The 19,275-nt window shown below is 43.6% G+C and overlaps 2 protein-coding genes across 6 annotated transcripts; one reads left to right on the top strand and one right to left on the bottom strand.

Moving 5' to 3' along the window:
* The first annotated feature begins 2,971 nt into the window (after positions 1-2,971).
* syt5a (synaptotagmin Va) lies at positions 2,972-11,754 on the top strand. 3 transcript variants are annotated; one of them, XM_078084564.1, is made up of 10 exons: positions 2,994-3,125; positions 7,595-7,747; positions 7,911-7,925; positions 8,074-8,255; positions 9,296-9,379; positions 9,495-9,662; positions 9,777-9,944; positions 10,040-10,157; positions 10,232-10,365; positions 10,447-11,754. In XM_078084564.1, exons 2-10 carry the CDS (start codon positions 7,600-7,602, stop codon positions 10,654-10,656), a joined length of 1,227 nt encoding a protein of 408 aa, XP_077940690.1. In that variant the 5' UTR covers positions 2,994-3,125; positions 7,595-7,599; the 3' UTR covers positions 10,657-11,754. The 3 variants fall into 3 exon arrangements, with proteins under 3 accessions (XP_040046722.2, XP_077940690.1, XP_040046721.2); XM_040190787.2 differs by having other exon boundaries at positions 9,293-9,379; XM_040190788.2 differs by lacking the exon at positions 7,911-7,925 and having other exon boundaries at positions 2,972-3,125; positions 9,293-9,379.
* Positions 11,755-13,917: 2,163 nt separating this feature from the next.
* On the bottom strand, positions 13,918-19,162 carry tnnt1 (troponin T type 1 (skeletal, slow)). 3 transcript variants are annotated; one of them, XM_040192047.2, is made up of 11 exons: positions 19,091-19,162; positions 18,082-18,600; positions 17,483-17,501; positions 17,329-17,389; positions 16,347-16,463; positions 15,909-15,986; positions 15,679-15,792; positions 15,489-15,598; positions 14,853-14,943; positions 14,205-14,245; positions 13,918-14,095 (listed from the first exon to the last, which is right to left on the bottom strand). In XM_040192047.2, exons 2-11 carry the CDS (start codon positions 18,422-18,424, stop codon positions 14,050-14,052), a joined length of 1,020 nt encoding a protein of 339 aa, XP_040047981.2. In that variant the 5' UTR covers positions 18,425-18,600; positions 19,091-19,162; the 3' UTR covers positions 13,918-14,049. The 3 variants fall into 3 exon arrangements, with proteins under 3 accessions (XP_040047981.2, XP_040047984.2, XP_077940691.1); XM_040192050.2 differs by having other exon boundaries at positions 18,082-18,102; XM_078084565.1 differs by lacking the exon at positions 18,082-18,600 and having other exon boundaries at positions 19,091-19,161.
* Positions 19,163-19,275: the final 113 nt, after the last annotated feature.

Here is a 19,275-nt window from a genome sequence, read left to right as displayed (position 1 = left end):
GTCATGATGGCGTAACCAAAAGGATTAGTTTGACGCCTTGCGACCATGTGGGAGAAAGACTTCCTACAGAACACCAACACACCGAACTGACCATTAAAAACAAAGTTGTTTTTTGTTTTGCTAATGAGGCCAAAGTTATTTACATAAGCAGGCTTATGTAATATGCTATATGTAGTGTATATTATGTTAAAGTAAAATGTAGAAAGCATAGAGTTAAAAAAAAATTGCATCGCATGTTATGTCAAAATTGGTCATAGTATATTTGAAAGGTCCTAAAGAAATTATGAGAAAGTATAGTCTGTAGAACACTAGAACGTGTTTATTGACTAACTTGGCGACAACCGAGACGAAGATAAATAGCCACCAGGGTCTTCGCCCGAGCAACGGAGACCACGCTCACCGGCGACTTCTTTCTCTTTGGCGCTTGCTGGACGAGGAAGAAGTGAGCGCTGCAAGCAGCTTCTGATGAATACGCTGTAGAACCACCAGGGGAAAGAAGAGGAAGATGGTTTCCTCCAACTCCAGCAGGGCCGTTCCTCCATCACGGCCTCTTGGGGGCGCTCCTCCATTACAGCAAGGATGTAAATGAAACAAATGTAAAGGACAGACTAAATGTCCGTTAAATGACGACCTCCATTTGCAGCGACCTTTGGACTGACCGACGGGGAGCATGTTGGTCACGCAGTGCCATTCAAAGAAAGACACTTCAGTGTAAATCTGACGTTGGGCTGATTACGTCCAGTGTTCCCAGTTCAGCGTGGTTCCAGATTCCTCTGGAACACCCACGATTCACATTGCGTGTTCCATAGATTCAGAACCCTGGCGTGCCTTCAGGGATCAACAGCCCGTTTGACCCGTCAGGGTTCCTGGCCCCTGTGACGATGAAAGGAAGACTTCTTCTCAGGGAACTCTGCGGGGCGACCTTGAGTGGGTCCTCGCCTCGGGACATGTACAGTGAATGGAGAAGACCGCAGAATTCTTTGCAGAGAGACTATTTTGCATCATCCTCCGTGTCAAGCAGAGAAGAGGCGGCTTTGTGTGTCCTCCGATGGTGCTGTACAACCAGAAGAACGACCGGAACACTCCGGTAAAAGCTTCTTTTGTTATAAAAGCTACGGTCGACAGGGTGAAAACTGCTGCACTGGGGTCGAATCAAAGCGGAGCATCTTGCCACCAAATGTGTGCAACATGAGTACGCAGAAATCAAACGTCTGCCATATGCAGGACGAGGGAGAGTTGAGTCGAGTCGAGGGGTTCTACCTTGCATGACCTGGCAGTACTGGTCAAAATGCCATCAAAGATGTAAAGAAAAGACACATTTCATGAATATGAATTTCACAAAGTATTGTCGTGGTGGCTCAATGTGTGGTTGTTTATTGATTGTATTACAAGGCATTGTGGAAATTCGTTGGTACGAGGAGACCATGTACGGCTGGAATAGCAACAGATCAATGTGGTCATATTGGCTGTTTTGGGTATTTCCAGGAAGAAATAATCAGAGGTGGAAAGAGTACTGAAAAATTGTACAAGTACTGTTACAATGCTTAAATTACAAGTACTTAAGTACAAAAACTGAGTACAAATTACTTTTTAACCGATGGATGTTTTATTGCATCGTCAATAGCAGACATTCGATATATGAAATTAAAATTCAAAGCACATTTGTCAGACCAACAATATAGAAAAATTTCAGGCAATTTTATGGTGGCCGGCACGTGCAAACGGCAAAACAAATCCAACAGTAAAACGCTGCAAGAGAAAAATACGACAATCACAAAAACAACCGGAGCACACGGGACGCAAACTTCAAAACACATGCAAGAGAGAAACGCTGCAAGTTCACTCAGAACACAACGGAAGTTCGCCAGGCCACCAGGGGGTCTCGACCTGTGGGATAGTGATGGACTGTGGGAGATCGACCATAGTAACAACGGAGAAGAAAGTTAATGTCCTTCATGTCTTTTTTTTAAACACTTGGCCGTAATCATGATCATCATTTTTTCTTTTCAGAACTTTCTTCTACTTCCCAAATTCTCAGTCCACTCAGGTGTATTTCACCTGCAGAAACATTTGCCTGCTGCAGCAGCGAGTTGGCCTTTGCTTATATTACGTCCTAGAATAATTGGCGCGGGCGCCATCTGACAGCCAAGAAGGGTTTGCATTGAAAAAAAAAAAAAATCTGGCGGTTTGAATATTATTTGAAATTGTGAGCACACTCAATAGCAACTTGATTTTAAAAGAGGCGAAGTAGATTACATGAGTAAAATCACACAAAAGTACAAGTACCCCAAAAATCTACCTAATTACTGGTCAGATAACAGCAGAGTGAATCTCTCAGACGGTTGAATGAACAATAGATATATACGCGTGTATAGATATAGATCTATGTATGTATAGATCTATATCTATACATGTATAGATCTCGATCAACTATATGTATCCGGGGGGTTAATTTAGCCGCCACTGTCCAGGGTGCTGAAGCCGGCTGGGCAGCTTAACTCTACTTCTAAGTACTAAAACCTTCTTCAGGCTCCAACGTCTGAGGATTTGGGCTCATGGTCTCTTATTTTCAGCCTATTTTCAGATATTCCACGATTTGAGTCGTTCTCTTGTCTGATTTCATCCCTTCTCATAATTCGATGAAGTATTTTGTATCCCTTCACCGTTTCAGCCTATTAAGAGTTGTAGGGACGACAAGGACATTGTAACATATGAACTAGAAAGTAGCTTCTGAGCTGAACCTGCAAGTGGGACAAAATGATTACACATAGCAAGCGTCTCTGATCTGTCTGATCTGAGCCTGATTCCCTCCTGAGACGGAGTGGCACACTGGTTGAAGTTGTACCTGATCATTGTAAAGCGTTCCATGTGATGTGTGCAAGATGCTAAAGATTTAAAAGGCACAGTTTTAGATGAAGTGGTTCTTGGGGATCTTTTCTGCAGTGTAGGTAAGTAGTTGGCAGTGAGTGAGGGAGATTAACACAGACGGGGGAGGGGAGGGACAGAGGGAGTTCTGTGCAACACGCCTCATCAGTCAGTGGTGGTGGATTTATCAAGAGTAGTATGTGGATGAGGTCAAATAACATAAAAGCCAAAAGAACTTAGAGGGACCGGCACTAAATAAGGTGAGTTGCATCCTGTTTACATTTTTTATTATATTATTAGTTAATTTGTTAGAATACCTAAATTAGTTTTTTGTAAAAAATATTATTTCAGACAAAATGTCAAAAGCATTAAGTTATTAAATTCATAATGAATGGAAAAGGGAAAAGCAAGCCATTGGATTTACTAAGCTGGGGAACAAATCTCTTGAAAAGGACTTGATGATGAAATATGTATTGATATATTTAATTAGATCCATTAAGGAGTCATTCCATTTACTTTTCCTCTCTGGTGTATTTCGGTCCTGCTGTAAATCCGTTAAGAAGCTGCAATGCTCCCAGGGAGCACAGGGTTAATTATAATATATTGGATGTAACACTTTATTGGTAATATTGATGTAATATCTGATTGAAAGATTGCAGCATGAGAGGAACATTTGATTTCCCGCATAGTGGACGATGTTTTCCAAACCAGCCAGAGATTAGTTGAAGTGGATTAAGGCAGGCTAATGCAATTCTATTTACAGGCTCTGTGTTCACGTGCACTCACACACACTCTGATGTTTACCGCACAGCACAATCACACAATGTGACGCGCTGTCTGTTATTAACTTTCACTCTATCGCCTCGAAGTTTTGTGTGTTTCTGACGTTTTCGTCTTTTTGTACAACGCTTCAGATCTCAGACTAACAACTAAGAGCCTCGGGGGAAAACGGTTTTCATTTTAGGAAATAGGCTTATTCACCCGTGAATGACATATAAATATGGATACCTCTCTCTCGCGGTGCTGCCAGATCAGATTTTAGGACAGTTTCAGAAGCTCTACAAAGCTTCGTCAAATAACCAAAGATGACATTTAATACAAATAGACAAACGCAACCTAGAAAGAGTGTATTTATTCAGAGATACACCAATCCTTATGTCAATGTCAATGATGATGTCGTCAATGGAGGTAGGTCTCCAATAACAACCACTGAATTCAGCTCATGCCAATTAAGTATGTCTCAAATGAAATGAGTCAGTTTGAATGAAGAAAGCAAAAAAAAAGAAAGTGATCTCTCAAAATGTGTGAAACGGTTTCTTTGACCTGATGTGAGGAGCAAATGAGCTGTATTGGTTCTTCTCTCAGTCACACTTCTAATAATATAATGTTTGGCTTTGAGATTTAGTTGTCAACAATTGCCAACGTTGCCCTCATGTGTGTGAATATGTGAATGCCTGCAGTGTGCGACGCCTAACGGGGCCTTGACTTTACCACGGCTGTTCCCCTCCAAGTCTTTCATTTGAATCAGTGGTAGAAAGTAACTACGTGTGCCTCTTTAAGCACATTAATTATGTACTAATACTTCGGTTACTTTGCTTTATACTTCGACCCGCTACATTCAGTTGGCAGCTTTTGTTATCGGTCATTTTTTAATGGCGATTTGAAGTGGTCTCCAACCTTGGACGTGAAAAACATTTCCACCTCTACGGGAAGGTGAGAATCACCAGCGTCCACAGATGCATCCTCAGGGGACCCTGAAAACCAAGAAAAAGAGATGGAGATATTTCAGTGTGGGCTCACGAGGACGCCAACCAGGAGAGCGACAGAAGCACAGAGGACGCGAGGCCCTCGTGCTGTCTCGCTCCTTCAGGAAGGACATTTTGGTGTATGAAGGCAGCGAGATGTCGCTGAAAGCTTATAATCAAACCTACAATGCCAGCGTTGGCTCGTTCTCCCACACGATGACTCAGGCTTCATTGTTCGCGGTCAGGCCTTTGTTCGATGTGAGTGACGTTGTTCTTTCCTACAGGATGTTGATTCGGAACCAACCACGTGTCCGTGGCTTTCTACAGACACGTTCGTCCACAACATTAGTAGTTAATCACTGTACATACCTGACTTTTGCCTTTCAGGACCCATAACTCAAACCAGTTTTTGCTCACCAACTAAATTTCAGGAAACAGTTGGTTTCCCAGATTTATAACCCGGGAGGCAGAAATCGTTGGGATTTTTCACATATCAGCGTGATTTCCACATCCTGACACTAGTCTCACTCAGTAAACCTGACCAGGTTTCTGACTCACTGAAGTTAAGAATTTGGCGGCAGCTCGGCCTAAATCTTCCGTGACCCAGATAACCGTTTCAGTGAATCATGTGGATTTTGGGCTGTTCTGAATTAGTGCTAAAATGTCATTGTGCAACAATCAGGGCCCCTGCAGCAGAATGACACACAGGTTGTATCGAATGTGTTGAGGATGATCTTATTGAGTGTGTCGCTGTCATTTACTGGAGGTTCCACTGGCTATCTTCATTCTTTTAACTGCATTTAATTGTGTAAATGTATCTCATGTGTGCGTTTTATTCATAAACTGTTTTAGCGGATTCTACAATCAGACAGTTGTTGGTGGAAAAAGGTGAATAGTTTGGTCATGAAAAGGAAAAAAGATCAATGTTTCATGTGGTCAGAAAAAACAATCTAACTATGTCAGTTAAAACATGACCGTCATATGATAAATTAGCAGAGTGATTCATCCCTATATCTATATCTGTAGATCCGTATCATTATTATTATTATTATTATCATCATCATTGTTTCTTTGCACACTGAGGTCTCCTCCCTTAAGCGCTGCTGCTGCACAGGGTCAATGCAACACGGCTCGCCACACAAATCACATCTCATTACAGCAATAGGATGTGTGTGTACATCTGAGCGTGGCTTTATCTACTCCAGCTGTCGTGAGGGAGGATGAATAACAGACAGAGGTGGAAAACAGAAGGGAGATGGTGGACGGAGAGAAGGGGGGGAGCAGAGAGGCAAAATGTCCTTAATTTGTTTAAGCCGAGGGATTTTGGGATTACCTTTGGCAATTTATCTTGTTACGTCGTTGCGCGGTGACAGAGGGACGTCCGCTGTGGGCGGGGCATGTATGTGTGTTTAAATGTCAGCAACTGACAATCTCACAATAGAGATTGTCATTATTGCCAGAATGCGATGTTTCTACTCGCTGCATTGCTTCTCCACAGGGTCACAGGAAGGGATCGTTTGGCAGAAGGCAAACCCAGTTTTCTAGTTGCACTTAATACCACAATCAAGCCTGGACCTGATGAAAAGTCACAGTGTGCCTCAGGAAAGCATAGACTGCACGCGGGGTTTGGAAACAGAACAAATTCAAGAGTAATAGATAATATAGAATTAATTCATTGAAAATTTCCCATTGTTTTCCAAATTGTCCATTGGGATAATGTCGTCACGTGCCACATTTACATAGTTAATGTGATTGGTATGCTTTGTATGCATGTGTGTGTGTGTGTGTGTGTGTGTGTGTGTGTGTGTGTGTGTGTGTGTGTGTGTGTGTGTGTGCGTGCACCGGCCTAGCTGTCCCAAAGTCATTGGGATTATTCTGAGCTCAGGTTTTACTCTTTCCTGACACGCTGCCATCATGGCAAGGAAGCAGGGAGCAAGGAAAGGTTGAGAAGGAGGAGCAGATAGGGAAGGAAAGAACTTGGGATGAACAAACGTAAAGGATGAAGATGGTATGATGTGTGTACATGTAGATGTATGGTAGCTCATCATGTGTGTGAATGATGACGTCACGTGTTGAAGCTGTACAAGTAGAGTCCTTTAAAGGTTACAGAAGCTTTACTCGACTGTTATCCGGTCTGTGACTGCATGTTGGAGGGTGACATGAATGTTTTTTTCCCCCTCAGTTGATCAGCATTAGCACAAATAAAAGATATCTTGGGCTATTTGGGGATAGGACATCATTCCCCTTATGTGCAATTTAAAATCATGTCTTTAAAATGGTTTACGCCAAAACATCTAAAATCTACATCAGCGCTCAAATGGAAGTTCACTTAGTTTGACTGCAGGCTGATTTACTAACTGACTGAAGTAACATTACTTTCTACTCAAGCTGCTGTGGAAATGCTACAGGCTGAGTGTTCAGGCGTCACTCTGAGGGCTCCTCACTTTATCCGTGTCGTTATACAGCTACATTATACTTCTGCTTCACTATGTTTCAGGAGATAACATCAAACAACTCTAGCTACACGTTGTCCTGCTGTATGATTAGTATGATTAGCTGTTCACTGTTACAGATCAAACTACCAGAAGTTGCATAAAGCAATTTCAATCGGCTCCACAGTAACATTTTAACATTATTCGATCGTTGCATTGTTCAATATGTTGGTACCTCGACTAAAGTACAAAGGATCCGAGTACTTGATTCACCCCTGGAATTGTAAAGTGAGGATAGTTGTCTTTGCGTGAGATGCTTGACGCTAGAGACTTAATGGTGGGAGGAAGGAGAGTGTGAGAGGATTAAAGAGATTAAAAGCAGGTGAAAGGTCGAGCAGCAGCAGGTTTGAATGAAGGACACATCTGAAGAGAGAACCGATTTGTTTTTAGCTCTCAGAGGGGCTGAGTGGTCTGTGGAAGACTTGTTTAATGTCTCAAAAGGGTCTTTGGAGGCTGACCGTTGGTTGTCTGCTCTGCTTGCGTCTCGCACAGCGGCGATGCGACTGGTCAGCGAGGCCGGCGGTCGGCTCCGCAGGGCGGCCGAGGAGGAGGAGAAGGAGCGGCCGGCGCCGCCCTCGCACCACTCCAACCACCAGTTCAGCAGCATGAAGAGCAAGTTCTTCAATGAGCTCACGCACCTGCCAAGTGAGCACATACACACACACACACACACACACACACAACTGTAATGCACATGGAAACACACCCACAGCATCACCATCATGTCATCTCCCGTTTAATCCTCATGTGTTTCATTCCTTCGTTCTGTCCTCTCTCATGTCTTCATGTCATCACTCTGCTCTTCAAGATCATAAACTCAAGAGTAAGTCCATCGCATTTCTTGTCCCATTCAGTCGTTCCTATTTCAAAGAACAACGTATTCTTCAGGGCTTCTTCTTCTTCTTCTTCTTGTCACCTTTTTTTTACATCCGATGAGTCTGCATCACATGTCCTGTGCCTCCTTTCTGCAGTGCCCATGTGGGCTGTGGGCGCCATTGTGTTCGTGGTCCTCGCCCTTGTCGCCAGCATGGGATTCTGCATCTATAGGAAGTGCTGCAACAAGGGCAAGAAGCCCAAGAAGGTCCGCGAGAGGAAAGGAGGGCGAGGGCGCAGGAAGAAGGACAAGGATGGAGAGGATGGAGAGGACAAGAAGGTGAGAAAGGGCCTACAGGGGTCCTGTGTTGGGTGGTCCTGGGGTGTCACATGGTAATTCTGGTGACAATGCACTTGCAGAGCAGTTTTGTGAAATAGTAATACTTAATAATACTTCTACACAGTAAGCAGAGGTAACTGGGTTTGAGTATTTTGGCTGGTTTAATATTCAAACAGTTGTGAGTTGTACCTTAAATTGTATTTAACTGAAAACTATTGTGGGTACAAGGACCGGGGTTCCCATTGTTTGTTTTAGAGGTACACTTTAACGTGGGTTATATACTTATTCTCTTTCCTGCAGAGATTAAAATGAGAGGGGTTTCTTTTACTCCCATTAGCTAATGCTAAGCTAACCAGAAGAAAGGGGATTAAATATCGTCAAAGGATGCAACAGGGGACACGTGTATCAGAGGAAGCACAGTGGCTGACCGACCCCACGGGCCGGCAGATGTTAGCAGCAGTAGGAGCTACACCCTCCACAGCTAGAGGGGTTTTATCCAGGTCGACACTAGTAATGGATGAATTGACAGCTTTAAACTGTCAGCTGCTGCTCCCTGTTAACCGGCAAAGCTTGTGGCAACAGGCGTCGACATAGAAAACGGTACATTTTACATGTTGCAAAACTAAAAGGATCTTTTTATCTATCCTTCTACGCCTGATGCTTGTTCGTGACAACCGTGAGTATGATCATCAAAGGGCACTGGGGAAAACTACAGTGGAACTTTAAAGATGCCCTGTGTGGTTTTCTTGTTAACAAACCAAAGAAATGTTCATATTTAATATTACTCACCTAAACACTGAACTCGCTTCCAACTAATTGGGGCTCACTCATGCAAACATTGCTTCATATAGTGACAAAGCTCCACAGGGTATGTTTAAGGACAAAGGCCTCTGCAAAATATGTAAAGCTTTTTCTCTGTCAGTCAACGTTGATCATCTTGAGCTGGATTTGTGTGCTCCGCGGAGACAGCAGCGTACCAGATGTGTTGGCTTGATAACTTTGTCTTTTAACCGCTAACCACGCCGCGTGTTTCCCAGGAGGGAGAGGACGGAAAGGAAGACGAGGAGAAGGAGAACTTTGGCAAACTGGAGTACTCCCTGGACTATAACTTCAATGACAACCAGGTACACGCGCACACAACCGCTCACGCGCCAATCTCCAACCTCTCAATACCCAACCAAAGCAAAGCTCCACGTAAGAAATGGCTCACGCGTGATTTATTTCCACCTCCTTCTCCAGCTGATAGTCGGCATCCTCCAGGCTCAGGATCTCGCCGCCATGGACCTCGGCGGGACGTCAGACCCCTACGTCAAAGTCTACATGCTGCCGGACAAGAAGAAGAAGTTTGAGACCAAAGTCCAGCGAAAGAACCTCAGTCCCGTCTTCAATGAGACCTTCAGCTTTAAGGTCTGTGCGTCGACACCGGAGAGAGAGAGAAAACGCTATTTACAAAATCCAACATGAGCTGCGAAGCGTACAGAGCACCGTAGCGTTGGCCTTTTCTTTCTCTGCCCTCTTTAGATACCCTACAGCGAGTTGGGCGGTCAGACTTTGGTGCTGCAGGTGTTTGACTTTGATCGTTTCGGTAAACACGACGTCATCGGCGAGATCAAGATCCCCATGAACAGTATAGACCTCGCCCAGCCAATACAAGAATGGAAGGATCTGGTTGGAGGAGAGAAAGAGGAGGTACGTGATTTGTTCGGGGCAACCACATAAAAAACACAACATGACGAATTAGCCGTCATTGCCACCATGCACACTGAACGTTGTGTCCCCGACAGCAAGAGAAGCTGGGAGACATCTGCATCTCCCTGCGCTACGTCCCCACGGCCGGAAAGCTGACCATCAACATCATGGAAGCCAAGAACCTGAAGAAGATGGATGTTGGAGGACTGTCAGGTAAAGGATGGCAGTCAGGGTTTTCCCGGCGGCTCTTCTAGTCCGCTGGCTTGAGGACGCGTTTTCTCTCTCAGATCCCTTTGTGAAGGTGGTGCTGCAGCACAACGGCAAGCGACTAAAGAAGAAGAAGACGTCCGTCAAACAGAACACTCTGAATCCTTACTTCAACGAGAGCTTCAGCTTCGAGATCCCCTTCTCCCAGATCCAGGTTGGTGAAACTTCACCTGTCGGCCTGACTCGAAATACACAGAAGCACTTGGCCCGACGCGCTCCTCCGCTTTCTCCACAGAAACTCCAGGTGGTGATCACCGTGTACGACTACGACAAGCTGGGCAGCAACGACGCCATCGGCAAGTGCTGGATGGGCTACGGCGCCTCGGGCGTCGGGCTGCGCCACTGGTCCGACATGCTGGCCAACCCGCGGCGCCCAGTGGCCCAGTGGCACACGCTGCAGCCGGAGGAGGAGGTGGATGCTGCTCTGAAGGCCCCCATCCGCTAAATACCCCCTCCCCCCCTCCACCACACACACACACACACACACACGTATACAGCGTCACCTGCCTGTGAGGGGAAACCTTCCTTTTCAATCCTAACCCTGCATGTTCTATGAAATTACCTCTGACTGGAATCGTAGTCTTCAATGTTCTTTTGATCTTATTTCATTCAGGGATCTCTTTATTTGACTTCTTGTGCGCTTTACATTTCTTTATCAAAAGGTTGATTTAATACTAAAGAAATGCTCACATAATATGTACTTGCAACACGCTCAAATGGAGTTTGTGTATCGGCTCATTTCATGAAAAAAAATGTACCCTCATTGACTACTACTCTACTACTTACTAAATGACTGTATTTAAAGGGTACTCCAGCAATTTAATTTTGCATTTCATAAAGTTGGAAAACTTGCATAAGACAGAGAAAAAAAAAGAAGTCAAAATTGAAGGAAGACATCCTGACTAACACCTCTGGACACTACACCTCCCATAATGCAGTTCGATTGTCTTACTTTCTTGCCTGGTGAATGTCTTCATCAGTCAAACTCAGCGTGTCTCAGGCTTTCTGTTGAGGAGAGTTCTCTGAACCTCATGTATGAAAAGGATGCCCTGTTAATAATAATCATAATAATTAATAATCTTTGTTTTATTTATAACCTTTATTTTGAAGAGCCACACCTTCTTTAATGTAATGAATGCCCTGTTTATTTCCATCATATGTAAGCTATAGTATTTTCAAAAACAATTTCAAAAATAAAAAACCCAGACATTCTTTCACTTGGAGTACGTTTAAACTGGCTGCAGAGCCGCGTGTGTAACAGTGTACGTGCTTCTTTAAGTCATGTTTCCCCCGTCTGTACCATGAGAACCAGCTGCAAACCATCCAAACTGGATCATTCCTCTGAAAGGTCACGTCACAGTCACATGTTTTTACTGATTGTGAACGCATGTGGGATTGAGTGGATATCCTGCTTGGAGTATCTGGGGATTGCACATGCAGTTTGTTTATGTGAGTGTGAGTGAGTTTTATTGTATATCATGAAAGAATCTGGAATGCTGTTTTCACTTTCAGTTTGAGACAAATAAAGCTTTTCCAGATGGTCTGACGGATTTACACACTCTCTCAAATACACACACACACACACACACACACACACACACACACACACACACACACACACACACACACACACACACACACACACACACACACACACACACACACACACACACACACCAGAAGTGTGTTATTTTGAGGGAAACAAATTTATGCGAACCGTCGTCGTGGCGCAGGGGGTAGAGCGGGCGCGCTGGGAACCGCAAGGTTGGTGGTTCGAGTCCTGGCTGCCCCATGTCTCAAGCGTCCTGGCTGCCCCATGTCTCACCTAACCCCTAATTGCTCCCTGGGCAAAATGTAAAAAAAAAGCCACGGGTTTAAAGTGTAATGTAAGTCGCTTTAAATGACTTGTAATGTAATATGAATGACACATCCGGCCTGTGATTGTGATCATAACCATCCAGTATTGTAGTAGTGACCCAATTTCCAATGTTCAGGGTTTTGTTCTGTACAAAGTGGGGACTTCATGATTCTCGTGTGTGTGTGTGTGTGTGTGTGTGTGTGTGTTGTCCTCGTTCCAGGCAGCCAAGCATGTGGGGCAGGAATAAAAGAGAGGAGGGACACTTCATTACCACAGAAGAAAAACAATCTGTGCACTCCAACTAAACTAAAAAAAAAAGATAACACACCCAACAGCAACATTATATTATTAAAGTGTACGCAGTGTAGAAGATGACTGATTTCTGGCCCTTAGCGGTGGTTTGATTGGTGATCCATTGCTACCCATGTTTACTGTTATTGAAGCGCTTTATTCAACAGAGTGGTCCGTTTAAACCAAGGGGAGTTGGTATGCAGGAAGTTACACAGTTGATGGGTTTTCAGTCCCATCGGGATACAATGACAGTGTTCATCCACCAGAGGGAGCGCTTTATGTTTCAACAGCCTCCTGAGATTCATTGGACTATGGCTATCCTATATGTTGCTAGAAACATGTCGCAGCTCTAAAAGTCACCTTACTAAGGCACTTTAAACATGCTATGGTGGTGTGATAAGGCACTTTATCATGCTATGGTGGTGTGATAAGGCACTTTATCATGCTATGGTGGTGTGATAAGGCACTTTAAACATGCTATGGTGGTGCGATAAGGCACTTTATCATGCTATGGTGGTGTGATAAGGCACTTTATCATGCTATGGTGGTGTGATAAGGCACTTTAAACATGCTATGGTGGTGTGATAAGGCACTTTATCATGCTATGGTGGTGTGATAAGGCACTTTATCATGCTATGGTGGTGTGATAAGGCACTTTATCATGCTATGGTGGTGTGATAAGGCACTTTAAACATGCTATGATGGTGTGATAAGGCACTTTATCATGCTATGGTGGTGTGATAAGGCACTTTATCATGCTATGATGGTGTGATAAGGCACTTTATCATGCTATGGTGGTGTGATAAGGCACTTTAAACATGCTATGATGGTGTGATAAGGCACTTTATCATGCTATGATGGTGTGATAAGGCACTTTATCATGCTATGGTGGTGTGATAAGGCACTTTATCATGCTATGATGGTGTGATAAGGCACTTTATCATGCTATGGTGGTGTGATAAGGCACTTTATCATGCTATGGTGGTGTGATAAGGCACTTTATCATGCTATGATGGTGTGATAAGGCACTTTATCATGCTATGGTGGTGTGATAAGGCACTTTAAACATGCTATGGTGGTGTGATAAGGCACTTTATCATGCTATGGTGGTGTGATAAGGCACTTTAAACATGCTATGATGGTGTGATAAGGCACTTTATCATGCTATGATGGTGTGATAAGGCACTTTATCATGCTATGGTGGTGTGATAAGGCACTTTATCATGCTATGGTGGTGTGATAAGGCACTTTATCATGCTATGGTGTGATAAGGCACTTTAAACATGCTATGGTGGTGTGATAAGGCACTTTATCAGGTCAGAACATAACAATTGATGAACAATTGATTGATTGGAATGAGCTGTGGAAACCATTTGGCCACACTTCAGACTTCCAGGCATCGTCCTAAAAATGCCTCTCTTTCATTTCATGCCCCCGAAAACCCCGCTATTTTTTTTTACATGTTCTGTAAAAGAACGCATTTAACCATAAAACTGGCTGCACTGCAGATAAGAAACAGACCAATTATGGGGTTGTGATCCACACAACAACTCCAAATTGAGTGCATGCCGCTTTATTCATCAAGAAACATCAAATATCTCTCTCACACACACAGGAAAGGCCCACAGAGCGGCAGGATGCGTGAACCCTACACTGCTTTCAGTTCTTGTTTTCTCTTTCAAGTCCATTTTACTTCCAGCGGCCGCCCACTTTCCCTTTGCCGTGGATCTTTTTACTGTGAGAGGGAGAGAGAAGGAGGAAAGTAAGAAAGGATGCGACGAGGATGTAGGACGTAGGAAGGGATGATGTGTTGTGTTGTTATTTTTACAAAAGTAAGTACTCACAATTTCTGAGCGTGTTGGATTCTGTTCAGCAGCACGATGATCTGAAAGGAGGAATTCACATCATTGTGATTATTTTCATGATTAATGAATCCCTTCTGGAAAATGCATGCAATATTGTTGTCCAAACAAATTCACGTTTTCACACTCTTTGCAGTTCTTTAGGAGCTCAGAATGGGATTTAAAGGATAACTTTGGTATTTTTCAACTCTAATTCATCATGATTTCTGTCTAAGTGGGCTTTTTGCAAAAAACGCTGCAGAGGGAAATGGAATGTTTCGCCATTATCCTGTCAGTGTGTTTGTTATTGTGTAATGTGCGCTGCTGCCTGGGGGTCTCAAAGGAAACATCACAGAGTTGGAGGGAGGAGTGCCGGTGCAGATAATCAACAACAGGGCTGAGTATTTAACAGATTTTTGAATGCAACGCCAGATTTCCTAACTATTTCCCCACAAACAATAACAAACTGATGAAGCGAAAGATTAAGAAACCATTTTTCTGAGTACAAAGGTGTGGGGACACTTTGAACGGACTTACAACACGGTGAGGAGTTGCAATCAGTTGCTCAAAATGTGTCACTTTTACACAAAAAAACATGAGGAAATGGGGTCCAGGTGGAAAAATATCAAAGTTACTCAGCTAAACAGTTACCTCGTATTTCTGGTGCTTCATGTACTCAATGAACTCAAACTTCTCAGACTCCAGCTGTTGGATGCAGTTCCACATCTCCTGGGCCTTCTCCCTGTAGGACCCACAAGGCCACGTTTAGGATCCGTACGGCATGAATTTCTCACGTACCGAACCGCGTTTCGCCGTAACAACTGGCGATGCTCTTCGTCAGGCCGCAGAATTCATTTTTATACGTCATGAAGAATTAGCTACTTGTCTTATCTGCTTTGATTGAGTCGTGGTTATAACTTTATAACAACAATGAATAACCCACAACAAAAACTCCTTAACAGGGTAAAACACCACGACACAACAGCTTAAACAATTTGTAGCACTAATAATTGTACATTTATAAAAATGACCCCGCCGAACTGCATGCCGGGTGCTGCTCACAACAAGAAGTAACTCTGTTGCTACGTGAAAATGCGGGAAAGAGCGATACAGGAGGAACGACGAGAGACCAGAGACAACACACAACTTGAGCCCAAGAGCGGAGCGGTGTTTACTTGAAAAAGCCACCGTCAGTACCGTCAGAATCTGTCTAAATACCGTGATATGAGTTTTCCGCCGTACCGCCCAGCCCGACTTCTGATTTAGTGCAGGTTTGGGGAGACTCACTTGAGAGACTCCTCCCTCAGGTTGTCGATGCACAGCGGCTTCCGTCTCTCGTTCAGAGTCTTCCTCTTGACCTCTCTGCCCGTCAGACGCTTGCCCTTCCTCGTCTCTGCCTGGGACAGAAAAAGCACACGGCCGATCATCATCATCATCGTGGTTGTTATCATGAGCTCCACTGGGAGGGCCTGCACACCTTGGCCAGGAAGCCTCCAAAGTTTGCTCCAATGCCAGTCAGCACTTTCTTCTTCTTGAGGTCATCTTCGGCCTTCTTCTTGGCCTCCTCCTCCTCTTTTCTGTGACGTTCCTCCTGACGGACGAAGAAGGATGTATGTAAGTTGTATAGTTGTGTGACAGTAAATACGTTGTGTGACAACACATAAAAGGGTGTAACGTGTGTGTGTGTGTGTGTGTGTGTGTTGTTACCGCAATCCTGTTCTGTCGGTCCTTCTCCTTCTCCGTTCTAACCCTCTGGATCTCAGCTCTCTCTGAACGACGGCGCTCCTGATGGAGGGTGAAGCGAAGAACCCATCAAATATTTTTCTTAAATGTATTAAACGTGAAGCAGCATTTGAATAAAAACTAAATGAAATCTTGTCAAAGAATGTCTTAACTCATTCAGAGGTAATAAATAAATTCAATCATATTAATCGACATCCATCCCTGACATGCTATGTGGCAGTGGTGGAAGATGTGTTCAAATCCAACACAGTGAAGTAAAAATACCACAAGTAACGGACCTGAATTTAAAATCCTACCCAAGTAAAACACTAGAGAAGTATTACGCGCTTGTTAAGAGTACAGCACAAGTAAGAAGACTCAAACAAACAAGGAGGTTGTGAAAGGGCCCTTAAGTAAACTTACAATCCGATCCTTGAGGCTGATGAGCTCTTCCTCGTCCTTCTTCCTCTGGTCAAAGTGGACGTCGATCAGAGTGTGCAGCTCCAGTAAGTCCTTCTCCATGCGCTTTCTGTGGATGTCCTGGTGGGAGAACGGGACGCTTGAATGCGAGCACCTCTATAACACTCAGCGTGGCATCAAACTCTGTGGAAGATGTGAGGACTCTGATGACAGCTGAATCAAGAATGGTTTGGAGACTTTCTGGACTCAATTCAATTCATTTTGTTTTGTAAAGCCCAAAATCGCAAATTACAAATTTGCCTCAGAGGGCTTAGAAATAAGAAACAAAAAGTGTATAAAACAAACTGCAATAAATGTTCTTAAACAACACAGGTTAGAAACGTTATAAATGTACCAGTTTAATATGTGAGAATATTAAAGTTCTAATACTACGTTCTCTGTCACCACTCTCAGAACATAACAACGTAATAAAAACCCAAATATGTGGATTATCCAACAGCACGGCAGCGTAGAGGCACATGACAGCAGCATAAGGTGACTCAGGTTCTGCAGATGGGAACAATTAGGCAACACTCCTCTGAAAAAAATACTTTCTTTTTAACTGGATGCCAGAGGCCCACTGGAGCAAACAATCACAGACTTTCTTTTTAACTGGATGCCAGAGGCCCACTGGAGCAAACGGTCACAGACTTTCTTTCATCTCAGCATGAGCATGAAACCTGTTGTTTTTTATATTGAACCCTGCCTCTTAAAGGACTCTACAACTGGTTGTAAAATGTTTCCAACACTGCCTTAAACACAAAGAAGTTGTCAACTGGCTGCAGTTTGAGTTCTCTCTCTCTGCCGAACAGAAGCTGATCTCCTGTTTTTCAGAGGTCATGACTTTTCTCAAACTACAGCGCCGACAGCCGTGGTTCCTCTCTGAGTTATGAAGGGAGGGAGGGAAGGAAAGAGATCAGGTCTCATCTCCTTTTCCACAACTTACATCAAAGTCCACCCGGTCTCCCTCAGGAATCTTTGGAGCGACGTGTTGAGGCACCATGGGTCTGAGGGAAAAGGAGAAAATAGAGATAGAAGTTTGTGGGGGGTTGGAGTTTTTGGAGAAAAACAACCACTGCAGACGGAGGATGTGAACATACTTGGGTTTGGGGCGTTCTTCTGTTGATGAAAGAGAGAAAGAAAAGAAAAAAAGAAAGAAAAGGAAAAATATTGATTATTAAGAGTGAATGAAAAGGTTTCCCACGAAACATGTTGAAGGACCATTTTAAAATCTAGAAGTTGTTGAGAAATCATTTAATAACACCTGTTATACTTTAAAGAGCAGTTTTCTGTGATTTCTTGTGTACTGTGATGCTGGTTGGAAACACATCAGTGTATGAACTCAAACCTTCAATTCCTTCACTCTTAATGAGTGAATATCCATTATGAGACTTGATTTATAGTTTAGTTATTAGTCCGTTTATAGGGTGGTGCCTCGTTATTTATTCATTTTCTGAATTATTTTAGCGATTATCAATACTTTCTATCACTTACGATGTCGTTTTTGATTCATAAGGACACATATTTTAATGGGAGTGATTTGTGGAAGGTACAAGCATTTTAATTATTCATAAGGAGAAGTCGTGGATAATTTAGTTAGTTAGATAATAATTTAAAGAAAAACAAAGAAAATCAATTCTTAATAATCCGATGTTGGATCTCAAGCCCTTTAAGGAACCACACGTCTACCATTCCTCACCTTCTTCCTGGGCGTCTTGATCTGAGGGACCAGCCACCACATGAAGACAGAATGAAAGATGCAAGGAGGGTGAAGAAAAAGATGCCGGACAGAAGGTACGAGAGATGAAGGGTAGAAAAAACAGATTGAGGGGGCGATGAAATACGATCAAAATATAACATGAAGACATTGACAAACGAGAGGAAGGAAGAGAGCAAGGTTCTGTCGCGGCGTGGGTTTGTTTCCTGTGTCCCTGGGTTAACTTCACTTCCTGCCTTATCCTGTCCCCCCCCCCGTGATTGTTTTCACCGGCACCTCCCAGTGTATTTAAGCCCTGTGTGTCATGTGTCCTTTCTCGCGTCATTCCTGAACGTTGATTGTTCAACCCTGGATGTTGCACGTCCTCCCTGGATGTCGTTCCCTGGGTTTTGTTCCTGGTTCCTGTCTGGTTTGCTTTTTTAACATTTTGACCATTAAATTCCTTTTTGTTTTCAAACTCTCGGTTCCTTCCTCCACCAAGCCGTTCTTGACAGGTTCAGACTTTTGGCGATTGAGACATAAAAAAGAAAAGGATGGAAAAACAAAGTGACAAATCAAAGATAAGGTGAAAAACAGAAGGCAATGAGAAAAAATAATTCCATCATCTCACAAGTCTTCCGTGTGTACAGAAAGGTTAATAATCTATCCTTAATTGAGGATATAACTGGGATTTTCCCTTGCAGGAAGTCACCGCTGACCTCGACATGTACCAATCACTCTGTGAACATGCAAACGTGAGCTGACTATGAGTAGTTCTATTTCTCCCTAATGTGTGCTCCAAATGAATACTTGTTATGTGTTTTAAGGGTTAAACAAATATTCCCTTCGGGGGTGTTGGGGCTCGTTGTACACGGCGCCGTACCTGCAGCTCTGATAGCCAGAATCAGCCAATGGGAGAGCAGAGCACAACCCTTTCAGGCTCAGGGCTTTCATGTTTTTGCATCGACAGGTTGGTGTATTGTGCGTCTGCTTTGGGTTTTCCTGACCTTACCTTCTTCATCCTCCTCTGCCGCTTCGGGCTCCTCCTGCTCCTCTAGCTCGGCCTCCAGCTCCTCTTCAGCATCTGGGAGGAAGAAAACCCAAAGAAATAAATACAGCTTCACACAAAAAAGCTTTACTGATGTTGTTCAGTGTTTGCGAGAGACACACAAAATAAAACAAAAACTTACCACGCTC

The sequence above is a fragment of the Gasterosteus aculeatus genome, chromosome 11 (genome assembly GCF_964276395.1).
Source record: "Gasterosteus aculeatus chromosome 11, fGasAcu3.hap1.1, whole genome shotgun sequence".
NCBI classification, from domain to species: domain Eukaryota; kingdom Metazoa; phylum Chordata; class Actinopteri; order Perciformes; family Gasterosteidae; genus Gasterosteus; species Gasterosteus aculeatus.
This window is presented reverse-complemented; position numbering and strand designations above follow the sequence as displayed.

Bases quoted from the DNA above. Each gene is read 5' to 3' on its own strand.
- tnnt1 (XM_040192047.2), bottom strand. From the start codon at position 18,424: ATGACGCGAGAAAGGACACATGACACACAGGGCTTAAATACACTGGGA. The intron at 15,987-16,346 runs GTAAGTTTACTT...ACCCTCCATCAG, and splicing joins TCAGCCTCAAGGATCGGATT to GAGCGCCGTCGTTCAGAGAG. The intron at 14,944-15,488 runs GTGAGTCTCCCC...TGGGTCCTACAG, and splicing joins CTGAGGGAGGAGTCTCTCAA to GGAGAAGGCCCAGGAGATGT.
- syt5a (XM_040190787.2), top strand. From the start codon at position 7,600: ATGCGACTGGTCAGCGAGGCCGGCGGTCGGCTCCGCAGGGCGGCCGAG. The intron at 9,945-10,039 runs GTACGTGATTTG...TGTCCCCGACAG, and splicing joins TTGGAGGAGAGAAAGAGGAG to CAAGAGAAGCTGGGAGACAT. The intron at 10,366-10,446 runs GTTGGTGAAACT...CTTTCTCCACAG, and splicing joins TCCCCTTCTCCCAGATCCAG to AAACTCCAGGTGGTGATCAC.